Below are 24,689 nucleotides of genomic sequence, written 5' to 3'. Positions count from 1 at the left end.
CTTGACCCCCTCCCTCCCCCTAAACGTGTGATGTAATTAATGGATGACCCCTAACCTTGTTTACCTCACCAGAAACCGGTGTGTCTTACAAATGATAATCTCAAACGAAGTCTGCTTCCATACCCCGGTTACCATTGTCGGGAGCCGAAACGGCTGTCAGCAACTAAACGTTAACTCCTTCAAAATTATGAACAATTGAAATTCCTCTGGTACTCATTATATTGACTACCGCTACACCATGTAACTTGGTACATAAGCTGAAGATGTTGAATATTAAGCCCATCTACAGAGATGACTAAGTATAACTTTTGTTTTTTTTTTTAATTTTCAATAAACATTAGTTTTCCTGATCCTAGTTTTCCTGAAAAAGCGCTGGTGGCCTAGCGGTAAGAGCGTGCGACTTGCAATTCGGAGGTCGCGGGTTCAAACCCCGGCTCGTACCAATGAGTTTTTCGGAACTTATGTACGAAATATCATTTGATATTTACCAGTCGCTTTTCGGTGAAGGAAAAAATCGTGAGGAAACCGGACTAATCCCAACAAGGCCTAGTTTATCCTCTGGGTTGGAAGGTCAGATGGCAGTCGCTTTCGTAAAAACTAGTGCCTACGCCACATCTTGGGATTAGTTGTCAAGCGGACCCCAGGTTCCCATGAGCCGTGGCAAAATGCCGGGACAACGCGAGGAACAAGAAGATTAGTTTTCCTGATCATGATCATGACCATTTTGGCATAAAATGAGAAAATATTTAGTCTTTTTATTTTATGGATTATATAATGGATACATACAGAGAATTACTTTAACTAGCTAAATCTAAAATAGGCCTTTGAGGCATTGTACCAAGGATGCTGGCGGCATTTTCTAGTTGTATTGAAATAGTGATAAGTTGTGCGAGGAAGCCAGCTCTTCGGTCACCAGTTATGTCAATCAGACGCTTCGCGATTTCTGCAAAAAACTTGTACGCGCTGGGACCCCATGGACCTAGTTTCAACGCCCAATGGTACTCTCTACCGAGGCTCTTAAATATTATATTATATTCTAGATATTTATATTCTAGATTTTTTTCTTCCATCAGATACCATTCCTTAGTTACTGTTACTGGGAGTTTTCCGCAAACCGGTAACCATTGTGCCTATTTTGCGTGAATAACGAGTAGCGCTGCTTTAACCACCCCAGCGGCGGTATCATGGTTCCATTTTTATCACTTGTCACTATGTCTGTCACTTTCGCGCTTACATACTTGTTAGAACGTGACAGGCATGGTGACAAATGATAAAGAGCCGACCATCTTAGCCCTACAGTTCCTCCACCACACCTAGCAAGATTTTCACTTTCATAGATGCCTCATTTAGTATGCAAGGAGACTCTAGCGGCCCGATTCGAAGAATGAGATACGATAACGATAAGTTGTGGTTTAGATAAGTTCTCATTTCATCATTGATAGAGGCAGCTCTATTCGGGCAACCAATGTCACTTTGACGTTAGATTATCGTAGATCGACCTTATTGGGATCACAGCGGATTCGAAATAAACGTCGATTTTGACATGTCGTTTAGTTATGGATCTTTTAAAGATCTTTTCAAGATCTTCAACGTGTCTTTTTTCATTCTTCGATTCGGGCCGTAGGTACCTGTTCATACTCCTACCTGTTTTATTCCATTTTAGAGATCATGTTGACCATCATGAAATTCAAAGATGTATGTGAAGTCCACAACCCATTGCCAGCGTGGGGACTATAGCCCTCCAAACCCTCTCGCGCATAAGAGGCATGTGTCCAGCAGTGGGACGTAAATAGGCTGAAATATTATAATTATTGACCACTCCACTAATCAGTGTGTCTCATTACAAATGATAATCTCAAACGAAGTCTCTATTCTCGGGAGCCGGAACGGCTGTCAGTAACTAAACGACATAACTCCTTCAAGATTATAGACAATTTAAATTCTTCTGGTACTGAGTGTATTGATTACTGATTAGTGTTGGAAGTAAATAACTCAAGCTTGAGTCTAAATTTGAAAACTTGCCTCGTTTTTACGAAACTCACAGGTCAATTTGAACGTACACTTGCATTGGAATGATATGTGAATGATGTCATTTAGTTATTGTGCGTATCGCTCGCGCCAAGACATTTAGGAAGATTTGTCCAAAACCGTGACACGGGGTACAACCATGACACGACTGTATGGTTAGGGCTACTTAGTTTCAGATTGACGAACGAACGCTTTTGGTTACTGATGTCTAGTTGGTTAGTTTTTACAAGCTTTTATTTAACTTGCCCAGCAGCGGTATCATGGTCGCATTTTTATCACCAGTCATGTCATGCGTCACTTTCGCACTTACATATTTATTAGAACGGGACAGGCATGGTCACAAATGATAATGAGCCGACCATCTTAGCCCCACTGTTAGTATGGACGGGACAAATCTTGCAAGTTAAATTTGACCCACTTCCCGGTTTTTGATGAAGCTGAAAATTTGCATATGTAAGTCGGGTGACAATGCAATATTATGGTACCACCAAGCTGATCTGATGATGGAGACAGGAGGTAGCCATAGGAACTCTCTGATAAAACAACGCAGCCTAATTGAGTTTGGGGTTTTTAGAATTGTCTCGATGAGTATTAGTTGCCTGTGGAAAAAAAAATACAGTCAGCGATAAAAGCTTATAACAAAAATTAATTTTTTTAGCCAAAAACTTATTCAAGAAATGTTTAATGACGCATGTGCCAGAAAACCGGAAAAAGGGGGATTTAAAAGTTGATTGTTGCTTCCACGTGTGATCACTGATCATATACATAGTGATCTCATTAAATAAATACGTTGTTATTTGTGTCAGTTAAACAGAGACTAGTAATGTTCATAAATTTTTCGACGACAAGAACGAGGGAAATACATGATAACTAAACGACTCAAGAAAAGAAGCTAACATTTTTTTAGTTTAGAGCATTCTTTCCATACCCCGCACTAACTTTGCTTCTCTGTTTGGCCTAAAGGTTAACTGGTAGACAATGATTTATGGCAATAAGTTCACCTTTTGGAACTAAATTTTTTTTACTGTGCAATAAACTTTAATTAAAAATAACAAATGTTTTGCGCCATGTCATGAGGAGGCCAGAAGATCACATGACTAGACAAGTCCTGAGCATCAACGTTGGCTCCAAAAGATCGGGCAGAGGTAGACCCCTTACGACCTGGATGTCCGTCATAAACAACGACCTTAAGAAAGCTCAAACAAATGCCTCGACGACCCAGAACAGATACGCCTGGCGAAGAATGACGAGGAGAGCCGGCCCCAAATGACATGGGAAAAGGCTAGGCAAAGAAGAAGAAAATGTTTTGCGCAACCTTATCTTTACTGGGCTATGAAACAAAAATACCTACGTTTGTGTTTGGGTCTGTATTTTTGTTGTGAAGGTTGGAAGGACTGACGGGTGCCGTCTGTTTTGGAGGTTTGTCGGAAAAATGTTGTTAGTTTGACAAACGACTTATTATTACATTTTTTATGAAATGAAAGTCTTTCTTTTCAGGTAACAGGCAACAATTGGCTCATTGATAATTACATTAAAACTAGCATACATATGCGAATGAACAAATTTTATTCACAATAAATAAATAAATATTATAGGACATTATTACACAAATTGACTAAGTCCTACAGTAAGCTCAATAAGGCTTGTGTTGAGGGTACTTAGACAACGATAAATATAATATATAAATATTTATAAATACTTAAATACATAGAAAACACCCATGACTCAAGAACAAATATCCATGCTCATCACACGAATAAATGCCCTTACCAGGATTTGAACCCGGGACCATCAGCTTCGTAGGCAGGGTCACTACCCACTAGGCCAAACCGGTCGTCGGTTTTGGTAATAAAACAGTATACATCACGGATTATATACAGTGGTTATTATAGGCATTGTACCCAGGATGCTAGCATTTCCTCGTTGCATCGCAATGCTGATACGTTGTGCGAGCAAGCTCCCAGCTCTTCGGTCACGTTGGGCATACATTTTAATTATAAGATATATCTTAAAAGTTCAAACCAAATAAAAAAACACACAATTACGGCTGCTATAGATTTCGCAATCCCGCGGTGTACTTGCCGCTAAACTAAGTGGCGAGTCAGTTCATGATGCATCTCTTTCACTCGTGGTTGGTCTTAACAAGGGTAAAGCAGACAGCATTATGATATCAGTCGCCAAGTTAGTTTTGCGGCAAGAATAGTGTTCAGTTTGTTATTGTGAGCAATAAATAGGTACTTATCAACGCCAAAACCGAAATTCACAAATTGCGGGGATCTTTCTCTTTTACTCTCAGTAAGACGTAATTAGATAAACAGAGAAAAATGCCCGCAATTGATGAAGTTCGATTTTCGCGGTATAGCGCAGGCCCCAATGTGAAACCCTAACCCGTATTTATTTATTTATTTAAACTTTATTGCACAATACATGAAGAGTACAAATGGCGGACTTAATGCCAGAAGGCATTCTCTACCAGTCAACCGTGAGCCAAACCGAAAGATCCTAATTGGTGCAGGGTCAGAATACAGAGTAAAATGACAAAAAAAATATATCACAAAATTATATAAAACTATACGTACATAAATAATATGATACATAAATATAAATACATACATATATAAATATATACCCATTGTGAAACATCTTGAGGACGACCTTTGAACCTTGTCAAACAGATGCTAGCGCAACATGCGCTTGAAGGAGAATTTGTTCTGGGCTTGTCTCATAGAGAGAGGAAGATCATTCCACAGCCGGATTGCCTGAATGTTGAAGGAATATTGACCAAATAGACCGTATCTAAAATTATCATCATCATCTTCCTCGCGTTGTCCCGGCATTTTGCCACGGCTATGGTATCCTGGAGTCCGCTTGGCAACTAATCCCAAGAATTGGCGTAGACACTAGTTTTTACGAAAGCGACTGCCATCTGAACGTCCAACCCAATAAATAAATATAATAATTAATTATTTGTGGTTATACATTTAGGTAAGTATGTAATTATTTCTCTATACAAACAAATAAACGACAATAAATAAATTGAATTGAATTGAATTGAACCCAGAAGGTAAACTAGGCCTTATTCCGGTTTCCTCACGATGTTTTCCTTCACTGAAAAGCGACTGGTAAATATCAAATGATATTCCGTACATAAGTTTCGAAAAACTCATTGGTACGAGCCGGGGTTTGAACCCGTGACCGCTGGATTGCTAGTCACACGCTCTTATCGCTTAACTAAAATGATAGTCCCGCTTAGAAGAAACCTTAAGATCAGGAATAAGTTAGTTAAGCTGCAGTAAGTTCAGAGGGCCTACCGCGAACCACGTTCGACGTGTTGCCTCCCTATCACACTTACGTACGAATTTACAAGTGCGACAGAGAGGCTACACGTCGAACGTGGTTCGCGGTAGATCCTCAGATCCTTTTTCGATCGCTGCTCGACTTCTGTACCCCTAGTGTAAATTTGATCGACATCATAACGTGACGAACGCGTTTGCGTTAAGTCTCATTTTGTATAGGATTTTGAGTTTCCAAAACGTCCCGCTTGGCGCGCTCTTTCTAAATCCAATACAAAATGAGACTAAACGCAAACGCGTACGTCACGTTTCAAAATCGAATTTATTTACACTAGGGGTACTGGTCCTCTAACAGATATTACATTTATTTAAGACGATTTAGCTAGTCGGCAACATGTTGTAGATAGGTCTTTTCGTTCTCATTCGCAATCTTTGTACTTTTCGAAACCTTAGTTGGGTATAATTGGAAATTACTTCTGACGTGTTTGATGACGATGATGATTGGTGTTTAATGATGATTAAGATATTAAGATTTGTTGTACAGTCAGCATCAAAAGTAGCGGATGAAACAACGCACCAAAAGTATCTGATATTCCGGATAAATTTTCTAAATGTAGGAAAATCTCTATAATTCACGTCCTAAAGTATATCTTTTACAGTCTAAATTGTTCTACATAGAATCACCACTCTTTGTTAAGCTATTACAGAATTTTGAAGCGTTGTTTGATCCGCTACTTTTGATGCTGACTGTACAATTTCCATTCTGATATGCATTTAACTCCCCATTCCATAAATCAGGACCTTTTCCCTTAATTATTAATTGAAAGTACCCTCAAGAAATGCTATAAAAGTTTTTACAGTACATATGGTGCTACTTTACCGCACTAGTGCACAAATTAGCATATTACGTTACTGTGTCAAACATTTAAAGGGCCATATGTACTGTAAAACATTGTACGATACATGTGCGAATAGGTAATTCCCAACTCGTGTCGATTTAAAACACTCCCTTCGGTCGTGTTTTAATTTATCGCCACACGTTTCGAATTTCCTATTTTTCGCACTTGTATCGTAATGTACTAATACGTAGTCTTGTTTTTTAAATACACATGTATTTTGCTGTCCTTGTATTTTACATGAAAGTTGGTGAAAAGCACTATTTCAGTCTCAGACTAATGGCGCTCTCACTGCGTTCGAGCGTCAAATTACCTCGCCAGAAATGAGAGCCTTTCATCCCTTGGTTACAAATCGACTATAGTACTATAGTATCTCGCCGAGTTTTTTGTCGGTCCATATTGGGATACTCCCCTCCAATTGAGGGGGGATTGAAATCTTCTCGGGTCGGAGGTGTAGGGTTAGAGCCGGTATAGCATTATTTGACGTTCATAAGCGCATTGTAATATGCCTACTTGAATAATAAACTATCTTTATCTTTAATATGTTTGTGGCGACCTCTAGTGTGAACCTCTAGTTTAGTTTCAACATAGTTCAGATAGTTGAGTACTCATTAATTACGGAATCAGAAGAAATATCCCTCTCGCGTGACGTGTCGCCTGTCTCAGAACTGCCGCTTAATTGTAGGCTTCAATATTGCATACAACCTGTAATTTTATTGAACGGGGGTTTTTAAGGGTGACGATTCTTTAGCGAGGCGAAGACTAACAAGCAAGGCAAAACCGGTTAAATTTCCAAACCGTTATTATGTACTTCGTGCAAATTTTAATTTCGGTATCGATCGAAAAACTGTTATTTTGAAACCGGTATTTATGAGAACAGTTTTTGTCAAATTAATCAGTTTAGAGCAATAAAAACCGGTTTCTTCCTATTTTGGTATCTACTCGTATGTTTACGTGGCACACCACCAGGCCGGCCGGCCGTTTCGTCGCTCGTCGAATACAATAAAGTTCTTAAAACGTTCGCGTTCTTATAAAAGTTCGGGAGAAAACCGAAATAAACCGGTATTTACCGGTACTTTATAAACCGATGCCGAACTTTGCTATCAAGAACTTGCATGCAATTTACGTTACATTGCCGAATACTGCAACACAATGGATGGATTACTCACATCTTAGTTTAGTAGTTTACTTACCCATTAACCCCCTTATTCATAAACGTGTACTAAAGTTACAATGCCCCTAATCATCGTTTGTCCCTTACCGACGTATTGGTATGATGGAAAGGGACAAACGATGATTAGCGGCATAGTATCTTTAGTACACGTTTATGAATAAGGGGGTAATTGTTTAGTTTATACTTTATAGTCATCATAGTTTTGCTTTTAGCATTTAAGTAATCACTAAAGAAGACCGGTGTTCCTTACCACAGCTATTTCTATACTTAATAAAAACCGGCCAAGAGCATGTCGGACCACGCTCAGTGTAGGGTTCCGTAGTTACTCTTCCGTCACAATAAGCTAAACTGGAGCTTAAAGTATAGTAAATTGTTAACCAAGGGATGAAACGGTACCTTTCACCCGAGTTAAACAAATAGGCAAATTTGCATAATCAGTACCTAATTAAAGTAAGTCTTTTTACTATGAAGGGAAAACTTTTTGCGATAACTCAAAAACAGCTAAACTGATCATGTCCGCTATAGTTTTCATTTAATGTCTTTCTTAAGCTCTACTTCCACGATTTTTTTCATATTTTTTGGACCTATGGTTCAAAAGTTAGAGGGGGGGACACACATTTATATTTTCTTTCGGAGCGATTATCTCCGAATGCATTCACTTTATCAAAATATGTTTCTTGAAAACCCCTATTAGTTTTGAAAGACCTTTCCAACGATACCCCACACTCTAGGATTGAAGCGAAAAAAAAAATTCTCCCCCACTTTACGTGTAGGGGAGGTACCCTAAAAAAAAAGATTTTAGATTTTATTGTACGACTTTGTCGGCTTTATTGATTTATATATCCATGCCGAATTTCAGCTTTCTAGCACTAACGACCACGGAGCAAAGCCTCGGACAGACAGACAGACAGACAGACGGACATGGCGAAACTATAAGGGTTCCTAGTGGACTACGGAACCCTAAAAAGGGACACCAACCTGTATTTTGCTAATTATGCTTGTTACGGAATAAATCATTTTTTTCATTGGATATGCAAGTTCTTGCTAGTCTAAATCTCGCTTTTCGCTAGCGACTGCGTAATCTACATCTCGCTCTGATACATTGGTGCGAGTAGATTCCGTATTCTCAATAGTTTACAGTACTCCCATACTTCAAAAATATGTGTACATATCTCTGACATAGAATCTAACAGGATCGGCAACGCATAGGTTGATGTGAGTGGACAGCGATCACCGGGGTCATTGGTCTCTATGGGTGTACCGCAGGAATCAATATTGGGGCCGTTCCTGTTCCTTATCTACATTAATGACCTGCCTTACCTTGTAAAGACCCACCATGACATAGTATTGTTTGCAGACGATACCTCACTTATTTTCAAAGTCAAACGACAGCAACAAGCTTGCAGTGATGTAAACAATGCTATTTCTAAAGTAGTAAATTGGTTTAATGTTAATAATTTATTGTTAAATGAGAAAAAGACTAAGTGCATTAAGTTTGTTACAAGTCACATAAGGAATGAGCAAACAAGTGTCATTGTCAAGGATGAGGAATTGGAACTAGTAGATAGCACAGTTTTTCTTGGTATAACTTTAGATTCTAAACTACAATGGGGTCCCCATATTGCTAATCTCTCGAATAGACTGAGTTCTGCAGCTTTTGCAGTGAGCAAGATCCGTCAGTTAACAGACGTGAAAACAGCTCGATTAGTTTACTTTAGTTACTTTCATAGCATTATGTCATATGGTATTTTACTATGGGGTAGTGCTTCAGAGATAAATACCATTTTTGTTCTGCAGAAGAGGGCTATTCGTGCAATATATAAAATGTACCATAGAGACACACTTAGAGATAAGTTTAAGGACATTAACATAATGACAGTGCACTGTCATTATATTTATGAGAATATTCTGTATGTACATAAAAACATTGCCAGTATAAGAAAAACTGTGAAATACATAATATTAATACTAGAAATAAGCATAAGCTCGCAGTGCCCTTCACTAGGCTCCATAAAATTAAGAAATCATTCATGGGTAATTGTGTAAGATTTTACAATAAACTTCCTAATATTATAACTGAATTGTCTGTTAGTAAATTTAAAAATTATGTAAAACGTAAGCTTATCTCTAAAGCCTATTATAGCACACAAGACTACATGAATGATGAAACACCGTGGGATTAAGTGTGATTGTAAAGAATGAATTATTTATTGTTATGTTATTAATGATGAAATTGATAATTCAATGTATATATATACCGTATGTTTTGACATTTAGATTTTATTCTAGAAAGGTTCTAGACTAGTATTTTTATACAATTTTGATGTTTGACGATCTTTTTGTGAAATTCTTATTATTAAGTTTACCATATCTATAATAGTTCAATGTTTTTTTTAGAACAATAATAACTGCATCAATAAATTGCTCTGATATTTAGATTAAGATGATATTTGTAAAATTTGACGATTTAAAAGTCGTCCATTAAATACAAAAGCGACACAAGTCAAAAATGTACTTTTTTACAGGGGAGCTGTTTAAAGATTTTGTATTCGTTTTTTGTTAATGAAATTTTAATTTGTACATTAATATTATATGTGTCATATATCAATTTGTAGGTGTATCAACCCTCTTTTGATGTGTTTGGTCATTTGAAAGTAAATTGTGCCGTACAAACTTTTATCGGCGTAAACGTCCGTTTTGCATAAAAAAATAACATAAACTCTGATTATTTTTTTAAGAGCAAAGGCCACAAATACAAAAAAATAAACATTTATTGAATATAAAGCATACAAAAATCATGTGTTAGACATGGAAATATTCTTTTTAATAAAAATAAACTAAACCAAACTTATTTCTTTACATTTACTTATTGTCAGAACATGGATATACGACACAGTCTCTATAAATACTATAAATCTTAGTAAAAAAGAAATCAACAGGGTTAGACCTATATTTTGTTTTACTTGTATGATAACAAATAATGTGTATTATAAATACATAATAACAAAATCACAAAATAGCTCACGTTCTAGGCAAAAATAAACCTTCCCTAATATGGTAAACGCTTTTTCAAAAATAAAATTTCTCAGCATAATCGTTTGAGTGACATAAAATATGTTATTATAAAATTTGTTTGTACACCTGTTAACTATAAATCACACATAAAATTGAGATCAACAAATTGTCTTACTATATTAATCTTAACGAGTTACATTTGTATAGCTTAATCACCTAAATATTTCCAAGGTACAAAACTTACAATATGTGATCAAGAATATAATTTTTGGCATAAAATGGTAATATATTTACTTTTCTAAGAAATACTTTAAAGTTTTAAAACGAGATGTGCAGTTTTTCTTTAGCTTAATTAAGCTTTTTAAACTTGTTATTAAGTTTTAACATATACTTTCAATAACAAAATCACAGCATTTAAGGCACTTAAATCAAAAACAACCATACTTTTATCAGCAACATTAGAACAATCCTCGTCTATAATAGCTTCTTATGCAATTTTAATGTTAGTTACTGAAACTTCTATAATACTGAGAACAAAATCACAGCTTTTAAGGCACTTAAATAAAAAAATCGTTTTAACAACAACATGAGAATAATCCTATTCTATTATAGCTTTTCACAGTCTATCTATGCAAATGTAATGTTAGTTACTAAAACTTCCCTTACATTAAGAACAAAATCACAGCTTTTAAGGCACTTGAATCACAAAAAAGTATATTAGTTTTAACAATAACATAAAAATAATCTTCAACTTTGAAAGCCTTTCGCGGTTTATCTATCCAATTGTAATCTTAGTAAATCGATTTTAATTACCCTTTAAAAAACTCTCGTAGAATGATTTATAGTATCTAGGTATGACCTTTTGATTAGTAAGATTCAGAATACCACGTATTTTTGTTTCAGGAACTTGTAATCTTCGATTATAATTTTTTTTCAACTGAATGCTGTTCCGGAGTTTCCGGACACTCTTCTTTTAGCCCCGTTTTAACGTGGATACAGACTTAAAATCGTCCTCTGTGTTGGATGTTTTTATAAAAACCTTGTGCTTTTCGTCACGAACAGTTTTCATCACCTTTATGTCAGCCCATTTTATCGTTTCTCCATCCTCAGTAACCGTATATTTACCATCAGCTAATAGTTCTAAGTTTTATGCTTCCAGAAATCTTCATGGGTTAATTCAAACACATTGTAAGAATCACCTTGTTTTTTTGCGGTTTTAATAAGAGTAATGTATTGTTCTGGGACATATATTGACGAGGATTTTAATGCCTTGAATTTTATTGAATAGTAGAATGAACCGAATCTCCTTCATTCTGGGTGTGCCCAGTGATCAAAAATGTATGGGTAATACCTCTAATGTTAGAATACTCATTGATTTCTATTGGTACATAGCTAACATAAATTTGTTCTTTTGTTGACCGCAGCAATGGTCACTATAAAATACCACATCCAGATCTTCAGTAGCGTTATCATTCAAGTCTTTTAGGTAAGTAAGCATATATGGCCCTATTTTTTCACGCCTCTAGCTCCTTCTCTTTCATGCCAAACATAGCAATTTGTTCGCTTTGTGACCAGCTCCGTAATCGTGAAATTAAAAAGGTTCAATTTGGAAATGTAATAAAAACTGGATACATCACCTTGTGGACAAGGCATTACCGCTTGTAAATCGTAAACCGACACTCGGAAAGTATTACTAACGTTTTTTTTATCACTATTTTTTTCATCTCGAGTCAGTGACTTTTCTGTTATGTGCAAATCGAACTCATCTTGTAAGGCTTCTTTTTCTTTGGAATCAGCATTTTTATAAATTTTTGGTTTGAAAAACGAAATATTGTTTCTGTCTTCATCATCAGCTCCAAGATACTAAATTATTGTACTGCCACGTGAACTAAATAAAACATGCCAAGCTTTATTTACAATTACTTTAAAACTAACTTCTAAAATTTGGTTTCATTGTCAATTAGGTACACACAAACATACAACTTAGTTTCACGTGAAGCTATTTCAAGCGTATAAAAATAAAACCGTTAGTGGGTAAATTTACGATATTAAAACATTTAATACAGGGATTACAGGGTTTGAAAAACAAACACCGTAGTAGAAATTTCAATATAACATTTAAAAATTTTAGTTGTTTTCTACTATATTTTTAAGCAAAACGAACACATTACAAAGTAGTACGTTTTTTTATATAATTATTTTATTTATTTCAACAAATATTTCATGCAAAACAAACATATTCAAGAATGTGGCTCTGGCACATTTATGGATTTAAATATATTCTGAATACTAAACGGTTGCAAATGCAAATACGATAGTTTTGTTTTTTGAAACGTAAAATTGAACTGTACATTTTAGAATCAAAACTGCCACATTTCATATAACGGCCCCTTTGTGTATAAAAAAATAAAACGGATACATATTTAATTTTATTAAGAACGGCCACAGGTACGAACATGGCACTTTTGATTGATGGACTCAAATATATTTTTAATTCAAAGCGGTTGCAAATTCAAAAACGGCAGTTTTGTTTTCGGAAAAGTCCAATGTAAGTGCAAGTTTTAAAATCCAAACTGCCACGTTTCGTATTACGACTCATTTTTGTATAAAGAAATACAACACATACATATTTATGTTTATTCAAAACGGCCACATGTACTAATATGGCACTTTTGATTGATGGATTCAAATATATTTTTAATTCAAAATGTTTGCAAATTAAAAAACGGCAGTTTTGTTTTCGGAAAAGTCCAATTTAAGTGCATATTTTAAAATCAAAACTGCCACATTTCGTATTACGACTCCTTTGTGTGTAAAGAAATACAATACTTATATATTTATTTTATTCAAAACGGCCACATGTACAAATATGGCACTTTTGATTGATGGACTCAAATATATTTTAAATTCAAAAAGGTTGCAAATTCAAAAACGGCAGTTTTGTTTTCGGAAAATTCCAATTTAAGTGCATATTTTAAAATCAAAACTGCCACATTCCGTATTACGACTCCTTTGTGTATTAAGAAACACAATACTTACATATTTATTTTATTCAAAACGGCCGCATGTACAAATGTGGCACTTTTGCTTATATATTTCTAAATGAAACCACTTCTTTTTTTGTTTTATGGCCGTTTTTCACAAAACTGTCTTGCATTCGGGTCGACGGTAGAGTCGCAACTGACAAAATGGCGGTTTAGCACTGAAGTTAGTCACGAAGGAGTGATAGTGCAAAAAGGGCACCTGCATAATTTTGGTAATTTCTAACGACAAATCGACAGGTGTCTTTGTGCCACGTGATAATATTATGTTTATAATGTCGTTTTTGCAATAAAATAAATTTCGATTTTTTTTTAGTTGTGTCGCTTTTGTATTTAATGGACGAAGTGCTTGTTGCTAGGCCTATTTGAATAAAGAATATTTTGACTTTTTTTTTTTGACTTAGGTAACAATACGCGAAGGATTTTGTTAAACAGCATCCATACAATTTATAACCTTAAAACGTAATATCACGCAGAATAGTACCGTAATTACATCTATCACCGTAAACATGCTGTTTGAAAAATATTGACGGAGTTGTACGCGTCCATAAGCATGGCAACACCTTATCATCAGACGCGCCGTTTGCTTGTTTATTAATTCTAATACAAAGTAACACCGTATATAGCTCGCGGCGTCAGCCAGAGACCAATTCCAACTTACATTGTTGAGACAATAAAATAATATGGAAATGATGTCAGTCGTCCGTGCGTCTCGCTCTAGCCAATATATGTAAGGACAAGTACGAGCGAAATGCAAGATCAAATGATGTCAATTATTCTAATGTCAGTGTACATTCGAAATGCCCCACTAGTCGTGATCGTGACGTAATCGTAACCTATAAAGTATTATCCATCAATGCAATTACACCTAAGCAACATTTCCCATAGTTTTTGCCACCGCCATTTTCTTTTTGTAATAACCGCAGTGTAGTTTAAACACGATATCGATTGGCGCAAAAACAAATAGCGGGAGCCGATTCTGGTTTAGAAAATTGATAAGGTGGACAATTATAACTTACATTGTGATATGAAAATAATGTCTTTTTGTTATTGTTCAGCCGCGAGGCAAATTTAAACTTACATTGCGACATCAATGTGATGAATGAAGTGATATCTCGTTCTTACTTATCTGTAAATGTATCGGCGCGAGGGAGACGCAAAGACGACTGACATAATTTAAATATTATCATTTTGATGTCATGCCAAATACGAGCGTATGTCAAATGTACGTTCCAGTTTTCCTCAAGGTTTCATCTTATTTTAATATGACCTTGAGTGAGTCCGCATTCGGCATCTCATGCGCACCAAAATAAATAAATAAATAAGTGAGACACAGACATAATTAGAGAAAAAAGAAAAGAGATAGTTTATTATTCATGTAGGCATATAACAATGCGCTTATGAACGTCAAATAAACAGCGGCTCTAATCCTCCACCTCTGACCCGAGAAGATTTAAATCCCCTTCAATAGGAGGAAGGTATCCCAATATGGACCGGCAAGAAACTCGGCGGGACACATCTTTTCAAAACATTACATCTTATAATTAAAATGCATTAAATAAGAAAAAAAAATACAATTTAAAGACTTTAAATATTAAAAGAGCATACTGCCATCTTAAATTCCGACAACGCACTTACAAACCCTCTGCTGTTGCGGGTGTATCGCGGGATAATCGCTTACCATTAGGTGATGTTTCTGCTCGTTTGCCTCGTATATCATTAAAAATAAAAGATCAAAACCATTTCAAATCGTAAAAATAGAATCGGCCTCTGTGATTTTGTTTGGAAATAGATAAAATCGGGTATGACCTGCGACCTGCGGTGATGGGATCGGGATTTTAACTTTTTAGTTTTAGATATAGTTTGTGTTGTGGGATATTTTGATCTGGTTTTCGTTATTATAAATAGAATATTTGGTAAAATTTGCTGCTATTTATAGCAAATACAATTTAATTTCGTGTAAAATCCGTAAGTTTTTTGTAAAGTTACGTAGTTGTTGTTGGGACATCCTATGTTTTTTTTAAATATCGGCATAAATAATATAGTTATCGTGAAAACATCGCTGCAGCGATGATAGACTATTATAGAAAACATTATTGTTCTGAATGAATATAAAAAATTAATTTAATGTTATCTTTTATTAACTAATTTGTCTGTTGAAACAAAATTTGCACACAATGTCAATTAGGCATTAACAAGTATTTTGACCCAACCCCTGTTTTAGTCTTTAGAGACGCACTATAACTAAATGACATGATTTAGATAGCATGTTGATGTCAATGTACGTTTCAATTGGCCTTCGAGTCATCAACGACATTAATATTATGATTATAATTATAACTTGACATTCACCAAGTAGTCAGTTCACCTGGGTATTCACAGTAACACACTTAATATGAACCTTATGCATTGGCAATAAAATTCACGAATGATCAATCACTTTATGAATTAGTTAACACTGTGGATGATGGTAGGTACTCCAAAAGTCGTTTGATCGAGTTCTACCAGTCTTGGAGGCCAATTCGAACGTATACTAACATCAGAATTATATCTGAATGATGTCATTTACCTGTCGTGCGTCTCGCTAACGCCAATACATGTAGGTATAATAAGCGAAATGAACGATAGCTAAATATCATTTGGATGTCGTTTTGATGTCAGTGTACGTTTGAATTGGCCTGTTTTTCTGATTTTGGTCGGACCAATGTCTGTGCGTTATCATAGAGAAATAAGCAAGCTTCAAGTGCTCACTCCATACAACAGTTTACTTGTTGTAATAATAAGTTGTATGGGAGGTGTGGTGTGATAAAAGCTTACTTATTTCTTTATGGTGCTATACTGTTGTTATTTTAGAGTTTAAACAAAGTGAAAACAATGGCCAGGTTTGTGGTACATGTGATTGTGATATGTTCTGTGATTTTTATTCTGGAAACTAGGAATGGCCTTACAGAGGTAAGTTCATAGTTTGAAATTATGATTAAGAGTCCGTCTTAAGCTAACTTTATACCGAAAGTTAATTTATTTCTTTTATTGTGCCAAAATAAGAGGGTTACATTACGGAAACCAACATAACTGTCTAAAATTCTTTCCATAAAGGGATCTCACATTTTTAGTTATTTGAGAAGTTATAACATTCTAAAAAGGACTCAATTTTTAACATATAACGCGTATTTCTCGAAGAGGTTGGCAGATACAACTGATTTCCACTTGATACGATCCTGACATACCCCTTTCGCTTCCTTCACTTTCATAACATTTCTCACACACGCTTGCCGGTTTAGGGTGCCTTCGCCTTTCTTCAGGATTTCCCTAATTTGATCAAAGAAAGTCCGTTGAGGTCTACCCCTCCCAGCTCCCTCCTCTACTTCAATTCACTCACTAGTCCTATATTCCTATATTCACTTTTTAAACTATTTGTGTTTTGTAAATTTTGGAGTTATGAAGCTTAAGGGATGAGATTTATATTTTTCTTATCAAATATGTAAAATACTAGTAAGAAATAAATTTTACTTAGAAAACAATAGAGAGTACGGCCTAGAATAGTTGGTAGTGACCCTGCCTACAATGCAGGAGGTCCAGGGTTCAAATCCTGGTAAGGGCATTTATTACTTCTTCTGGGTGCAACAGAAATAAGCGGTTTCGCTCGCATAATATTTGTACGGGATGGGTTTTGACCTCGATTATCTCATTCACTCCGTGTAGTAGGTAGTTGAGGTCGTGTTTACAATGAATGATTTTAATTAATGTTATTTCATATGTCTTTCATTTCCATGCTGTTTTAGCCATCTCGGCGAGCATGCGTGATCGGCGCCGGCTACGGCGGTCTCGCGTCTGCGCGCTACCTAAAACAATATGGCGTCCAGGTTTCCGTGCTAGAAGCACAGCGGAGTCTTGGTGGTAACTGGAGATTCCAGACTGACTTGGAAGAGGATGGCTTGCCACCGTTTACAGGAGTTTATAAGCAACTGAGGTTATTAACCAATTTATTGCAGTAGTTAAGAAAACATACCCACACAACAAACTATACTATACTACAAATTATACTACAAACCATACCAGATGCATCATAGTACTTGAAAGTTGAAACCATCAGTGTGCTGTGTGCAGTGAAATCTCATATTGTCTGTAATTGTGCTTAGGGTTCGCAACGCAAGCAATTTCGTCAACTCTTCATATTATGTTGCTTCATTTAAAATATTATGCAACGTATGAGCTACGCGGTACACTCTAGAACATTTCAATGGTTTTTAAGTAGATCTTAACATATTCGTAAGCAGTGTAGGCTTAAATCCAATGCTGCTAGACTACCCATTCCTTTTTAATGAATACAGTTAAAAAATGCGAGTAGTCTATCTTGGACGTGAGATACCTACCGTCACGCTAAGCCTACTGAATGTTACCGTAAATTTTAAATAAAGCGTTTATATTTTTAGGACCAACACTCCCTGGCAGATCATGGAGTTTGCCAACTGGCCCTTCCCTGATACCACGCCATCGTATCCAACCGCACCCTGCTTCTACAAGTACCTGCAGAATTTCACCAAGGCATTCGACTTAGAGAAATACATAGAGGTACAGTTAACAGCATAAGCTAAGCTGGCAAGGTGTTCAACACCTCGTCGCAGAGTTCACCAAAATAATACTGCTGCTAAGGAATTAACATAGATGTAGAGGATGCCAACTGGCCCTTTCCTAACTTCACGTTCACACCATTATGTTTTTTTTAATCAGGAAATTAGCATTACGAGAGAAGCAGTACAATGATTTCCTTTTAGGCTCAGACTGTGTCGTGGGAATCTCAGAGAAATATCGAAATTTTGCGGCTCTTGTATGTAAGTGAAAGTGTTTATGTGAAGGTATACATGTATATTATGTATGTATGAATTAATTTGTGCGTGTAAATAGCTATAGAATGAAAGTGTTAGTATTCAACTTTTGGGATAAGACTCAATAGAATTGACGTTTACTACAGTCATTTCAAAATATCATCTGACTCATCATAACTCTAAGAAAATAGTAGGGGTTGGATATGCCTTTTTGCTTCTGTTAAGTTACAGTGCCTTAAATCGCAGATTTTTACTAATATATTATATAAATGCGGAAAGAGATAAGCCGAGAATCTCATAGCAAAACCAGTTTTAACAAGGAGTTTAGGGATTTTGTAGATTCTTTTTAGTATCCTGGCAAACTTTGCTTTTAGAGGAAGGCTCTAAGGAAACATTCCTATATTAAACAGTTTCCAATTCATCATTACAGTCACATTAATTTAGGTGAGTTGATTCAGTCCTGAAGATTTTTTAACAGGTTGTTTTATTTGCAGTTCAGCTCTTTAGTGACGTCAGTGAAATGGGCAGACACCCAATGGGAGATCTCATACATGAAGACAGACTCGAAGGAGAGCCGCACAAAGACTTGTGATTTCGTCATAGTCGCCACTGGGCATTGGAGTTTGCCGACTATACCTAATTTCGAGGGTCAGGATAAATTCGAAGGTAGTTTTGGTACATGGGCTGGCAAGGCCTTAAATTAATAACATGGCTATGTGACATGTGTGTGAATGACCCATTATAATGACACGGCTAAGAGCAAAAATAGGCTTTATTGTTATTAAGTCAAAAGTTATATGGCGTTCATATTTATTTGAACGGAACAATGGCGTTGGGTCGCTGCTTATTCTCAGCTGGGATTACATGTACAGTTAGCCGCATATCAAAGGTACCATCCCTGCATAGAAGTTTTTATGCACGGGTACATGCTTTTTAGGGTTCCGTAGCCAAATGGCATAAAACGGAACCCTTATAGTTTCGCCATGTCCGTCTGTCTGTCTGTCTGTCTGTCTGTCTGTCTGTCTGTCTGTCTGTCTGTCTGTCTGTCCGAGGCTTTGCTCCGTGGTCGTTAGTGCTAGAAAGCTGAAATTTGGCATGGATGTATAAATCAATAAAGCCGACAAAGTCGTACAATAAAATCTAAAAATTAATTTTTTTTCAGGGTACCTCCCCTACACGTAAAGTGGGGGTGAATTTTTTTTTCGCTTCAACCCTAGAGTGTGGGGTATCGTTGGAAAGGTCTTTCAAAACTAATAGGGGTTTTCAAGAAACATTTCTTGATAAAGTGAATATATTCGGAGATAATCGCTCCGAAAGAAAAAAAAATGTGTCCCCCCCCCTCTAACTTTTGAACCATAGGTCCAAAAAATATGAAAAAAATCGTGGAAGTAGAGCTTAAGAAAGACATTAAATGAAAACTATAGCGGACATGATCAGTTTAGCTGTTTTTGAGTTATCGCAAAAAGTTTTCCCTTCATAGTAAAAAGACTTACTTTAATTAGGTACTGATTATGCAAATTTGCCTATTTGTTTAACTCGGGTCAAAGGTACCGTTTCATCCCTTGGTTAACAATTTACTATACTTTAAGCTCCAGTTTAGCTTATAGTGACGGAAGAGTAACTACGGAACCCTACACTGAGCGTGGCCCGACATGCTCTTGGCCGGTTATTTATTCTTTGAATGACAACTCATGTTTGTCATTGATTTCAATCGTCCTGCGGCTATAGCACGTTCGTATTTTTAACACTTGTCACCATGCCTGTCACGTTCTAGGAAGTATGTAAGTGCGAAAGTGACAGATGTAATGACAAGTGATATAAATTCGACCGTGCTACAGCTGCTGGTTTCAACAGCTAACCAACTTTTTTCATTTTTTTTTCAGGCAAAATAATCCACATCCAGAAATATAAAGACCCTGAACCATTCAGAAACCTTCGGATACTCGTGATTGGCGCTGGCCCTTCAGGCCTTGATTTAGCTATGCATCTGACCAATCAGAGCTCGCGGCTGATTCACAGCCACCATTTGGAGTACAACCAGCCGTTCTTCGGGACCAATTATGTGAAGAAACCAGATGTTAAGAAGTTCACAAGAAATGGGGTGGTGTTTAAGGATGACAGCTTTGAGGAGGTGGATGTTGTAATACTGTGCACAGGTACGATGTATCTCTACGAATAGTTTATTTAAACAGGAAAAGGCTGGAAAGGCACTTGCAACCTTTCTGGTGTTGCGGATGTCTATGGGTGACGGTAATTTCCTCAGGCGATGTGTTTGCTCAATTACTTATAAAAATAACCACATGACGTTTTTGAGAATCGAGTATGAGGACTTTCAAACGTGTTCCAAATTAAAATTATTTCAATCGGGTTATTTCGGGTTACTCGCATATTATTTATTAAACATCGCGCGCTCGATCAGTACAGGCGGTGCAGTCAGTGCTCCCAGTCGAAGATCCTCGAAAAAGGATCGAAACATGCCGAGTGTTTATTCGACTTAATGATATGCCAGAAACCCGTTTAAAGTAATAACCGAGTCTTAAGGGATCTATAATGTGTCTCAAATGTCCATTTCAGGGTATGATTTTAACTTTAGCTTTCTACATGAGAGCTGTGGGCTGACCGTGTCGCGAAAGTTCGTGTTACCGGTCTATCAACACATGGTGAACGTTCGGAGACCTAGCATGGTGCTGCTGGGGCTGCCTAAACCGATAATTCCAAAGGTTTTAGATGCGCAGGTCAGTAAATATTGTGCAGTTGAGTTAGATCTACATGACGGGACTGACGTCTAAAGTGATAGTGGAAAGAGGAAGCGTTGTCGCTTGCCATATTGGTGCAAAGTTAGTTTAGACGGAGAATCCGGTTATGAAACTATATATTAAGTGTCTTAAGATAGAGTTTTTCAACCAGTATGTTTCTATAGCAAGAGGCGACTGTCAATGTCCCAAATAGTTAGTTGTCATTTCCTGAACCGGCAGAATCGCAGCAAATTCACCCTGCGACGAACTGAAAACTTGTCTTTACTGCGCCCTTTTCTGACCGCAGGCAAATTATGCAGCATCATTAGCAGCGGGTAAATTTGAGCTCCCCTCGCAAGACGACATGATGAACGCCTGGCTTCAGCAGTTCGGGGGCAGGAAAGTCGTCGATGTCAACTTCTTGGCCGATCAACAGGTATTTGCGTATTTTGGAAGCATTTAGCGCCTGAAAATTTAAACCTAGATTCAGCCATCATGATCTTTTGATGTCTTGACTCTCCCCTTCCGTTAGCACTTACTATTTTAGCAGTCTCAGTGTTCAAATAAATCTCAGCAAACACATACAAACAGCATAGAACGGCCTTTTTAGGCTTGTTGGCAGTAGGTTGGCAGTCCTAGCCTACAAAGCTAGATGGTTCATGTTCTTGGTTCTAATTCGAGTTCAATCAAATTCTTGGATCTAATTCTGTTCTTACCGCTCTTGCATTTTTTTCTGTCTTTGTCACTAACATATTTTGTACCTGAATTATGGATGTTTCTATGTGTAATGAATGTTTTTTTTTTTTTAACTGGCCTTGTTCGTTATTTAAATAACAAACGTCCTGTGACCCTAGTGTAAATTTATTCGATTGCGAAAAGTGACGTATATACGCGTTTGCGTTAAGTCTCATTTTGTATGGGATTTTGAGTTTCCAAAACGTCTCGCTTGGCGCGCTGTTTCTAAATCCCATACAAAATGAGACTTAACGCAAACGCGTACGTCACTTTACGCAATCCAATAAATTTAAACTAGTGGGTCAGATTATGGAGAGATATATGTCGAGCAATCTTCTACAGGCGTATTCTAATTTTAATTATAGGATATGAATTCGATCTGACCGTCTAGCATGAGTTGTATTCTTTAAGTCGCGCTAGATATACGAAGTCGCGCGCAAGAACGCAACTCATGCTAGCAGATCAAGATTAGATATGAAAGAGATTTATCATTGTTAAAAGTGCCATTTCTTTAACCAAAAACGTCACTTTTGACACTGACAGATGTTGGCAACTCCAATAGTAATATAGGGAGCGTGCATGAACTGTAGGAGGCAGCACAGGAGCTGTCAGAATTTTGGCGCGAGGCGTAAATGTGATGTTTATTGTTCCGATGTAGCCCACAAGATGGCAGAATCTACTATGCACAAGAAAACACGTGACGTGTAAATGTAAATGTTTATTGTTCCGATTCAGGCCACAAGATGGCAGACCCTCCAACGCGCACGGTCCCTATAGTCATTCAATGTGTGTTCGTTCTAACGCTTGCTCCGTTCTCGATGGCTGGGGAATCAGTCGCCATATTTAAGTGCATTAGTACGTATTTCTGTTCTGTTAATTACTAAATAGTTATAATATGACCATCAAGACGGCTTTCTGTTCTTCGCCCATCAACTGAACCAGCCACTAGATCTCCGCTGAACAACGGTGTGGCTACCACCAGTACGGCATTGACATAAACGCTATCGAGAACGTAGCTTACTTTCTATGCATCTCGCTCGTACTCGCATATAAGTGCAAGCAAGATGTATATAAAGTAACTTACGTTCTCGCTAGCTTATACAGAATGATTCATGAGACGTGAGCAGGACTAAGCCTACACAATCAGTAAATGTTGATGAATCGTTCACCATCACATTTAAGTAAAACAATCACGCTTTTTTTCTGTTATTTAACTTTTTGGTAAGGTCAAATTTGATTATCTACCATCATGGACACCCTACAACACTTAATTAAGAAAGATAACTCTTTAACCGTTATGACAGCACTTTGATTACGAAGAAAATAAAATGTCACATTTGAGTGAGATACGATTTTTCAAAAGTAAGTAACCAGACTCCGATGACATTCAATTTGTCACTTGTTATGGATAAAACAAAGAGGGTGATCATAAAAGTTATTAAAAAAATTAAAGTTTTTTTTAAACAGTGTACAATAAATTGACATTAATCTCACAAATACTGTTACGAAACAGTTGCTTCAATCATCCTGTGTATCAGTTTTGACACTATCATTGGCTCATGGTACGGGAACAGATCCGATGCGTATCTAATTCAGATCGAATTTATATCCTATGATTGAAATTAGAATATGCCTGTTAAAGATACGCGAGTGATCCGTTTTAATATTTGATATGCCTTTATTCCGTTTTCAGGACCAGTACTTCACAAACCTCTCATCCGAGGCAGGCACCATCCGCGTGCCTCCCGTAATAACCATCATAAGGGACTTCAACGCCAAGAACCGGTTGGAGGATCTGCTGAACTACAGAGATTATGATTATAAAATACTCGATGACCATAATTTTGAAAGATTTTACAATCCGAGAAAGGAAATTTGTGATATTTTTGTTTAAATCGTGGACTTTAATAAATTAATTGATGAAAATATTTTCAACCAAGAAATTAAGATTTTTTTTTAAATAAAAACTGGCCTGGAGCATTTGTAAGATCATGATCTGTGTAGGGTTCCGTATCCATGTCCATGCGTTGCCGGCCTTTAAGGTAGGAGTACGCTCTTTTCTTGAAGGTTTGAAGGTCGTATCGGTCCGGAAATATCGCAGGCGACAGTTCATTCCACAGTTTAGCTGTGCGAGGCAGAAAGTTCCTGGAGAAACGCACAGTTGAGGACTGCCAACCATCTAAGTGGTAAGGATGGAAATGTTGTCGCGTAGGGCGATGGCGAAAAGAAGCGGCAGGGATTAATCCGAACAATTCGTAGAAGCACTCCCCGTTATACATACGATAGAAAATGCAGAGCGAGGCCACATCTCTACGCAGCGCCAAGGAGTCAAGCCAATCCGAAATACGCTGGCAGTCCACAATTCGAGTCGCTATTCGTTGGATGTGGATCAGAGGGAGAAGCTGGTACTGGGGTGTGGAAGTTGGAGAGGGAGACATTTCTTGTCTACATGTATGATTTATATTATCAATGCCTAATTGCTGCTTTCTAGCACTATCACGGAGCCAAGCCGCAGACGAACAGACGGCAGACAGACGGGCCTGGCAAAACTACCAGTGTAAAAAGATTCCTAGTTAACAACGGACGCTAAATAAAGATGGCTTTCATGAGTCTTACTCTATTATAATGTAATGATCAATTGAATAAACCCCACCGTCGACTTTTTTTGGACCCTGCTGAAATTTCATAATATTCAAACCAATTTACGTTTCAAACTCTTTTTAACCGACTTCAAGATTTCAAAAGGAGGAGGTTTATCAATTCGATTGTGTTTTTTTTTAAATGTTTGTGACTCCATAACTCCGTAATTTCTGAACCGATTTCGAAAATATTTTTTTTGTTTAAATTTATATATATACAGATTGTATTGTCATAAAATAAAAAAATAATAACAGTCATAACATATGAACAAAAAAGAAATAAACATTTAAATAGGTACTAAAATTA

At 36.8% G+C, this 24,689-nt stretch overlaps 1 protein-coding gene across 1 annotated transcript; it reads left to right on the top strand.

The window, feature by feature from the left end:
• Nucleotides 1-15,272: 15,272 nt before the first annotated feature.
• Nucleotides 15,273-23,686, top strand: LOC133528542 (senecionine N-oxygenase-like). Its single transcript, XM_061865945.1, has 8 exons — nucleotides 15,273-16,399; nucleotides 17,230-17,417; nucleotides 17,881-18,019; nucleotides 18,768-18,939; nucleotides 20,157-20,429; nucleotides 20,848-21,008; nucleotides 21,316-21,444; nucleotides 23,437-23,686. The coding sequence occupies exons 1-8, from the start codon at nucleotides 16,322-16,324 to the stop codon at nucleotides 23,635-23,637; spliced, it is 1,341 nt and encodes a 446-aa protein (XP_061721929.1). The 5' UTR covers nucleotides 15,273-16,321; the 3' UTR covers nucleotides 23,638-23,686.
• The last annotated feature ends 1,003 nt before the right edge of the window (nucleotides 23,687-24,689 follow it).

This window comes from Cydia pomonella, chromosome 19, assembly GCF_033807575.1.
Source record: "Cydia pomonella isolate Wapato2018A chromosome 19, ilCydPomo1, whole genome shotgun sequence".
NCBI lineage: Eukaryota > Metazoa > Arthropoda > Insecta > Lepidoptera > Tortricidae > Cydia > Cydia pomonella.
Note: the sequence above shows the minus strand (reverse complement) of the source record. Positions and strands in the feature narration are given on the sequence as shown.

Coding starts and splice junctions, on each gene's coding strand:
- LOC133528542 (XM_061865945.1), top strand. CDS start 16,322: ATGGCCAGGTTTGTGGTACATGTGATTGTGATATGTTCTGTGATTTTT. Junction 18,940..20,156: donor GGGTCAGGATAAATTCGAAG/GTAGTTTTGGTA, acceptor TTTTTTTTTCAG/GCAAAATAATCCACATCCAG. Junction 21,009..21,315: donor CAAAGGTTTTAGATGCGCAG/GTCAGTAAATAT, acceptor TTCTGACCGCAG/GCAAATTATGCAGCATCATT.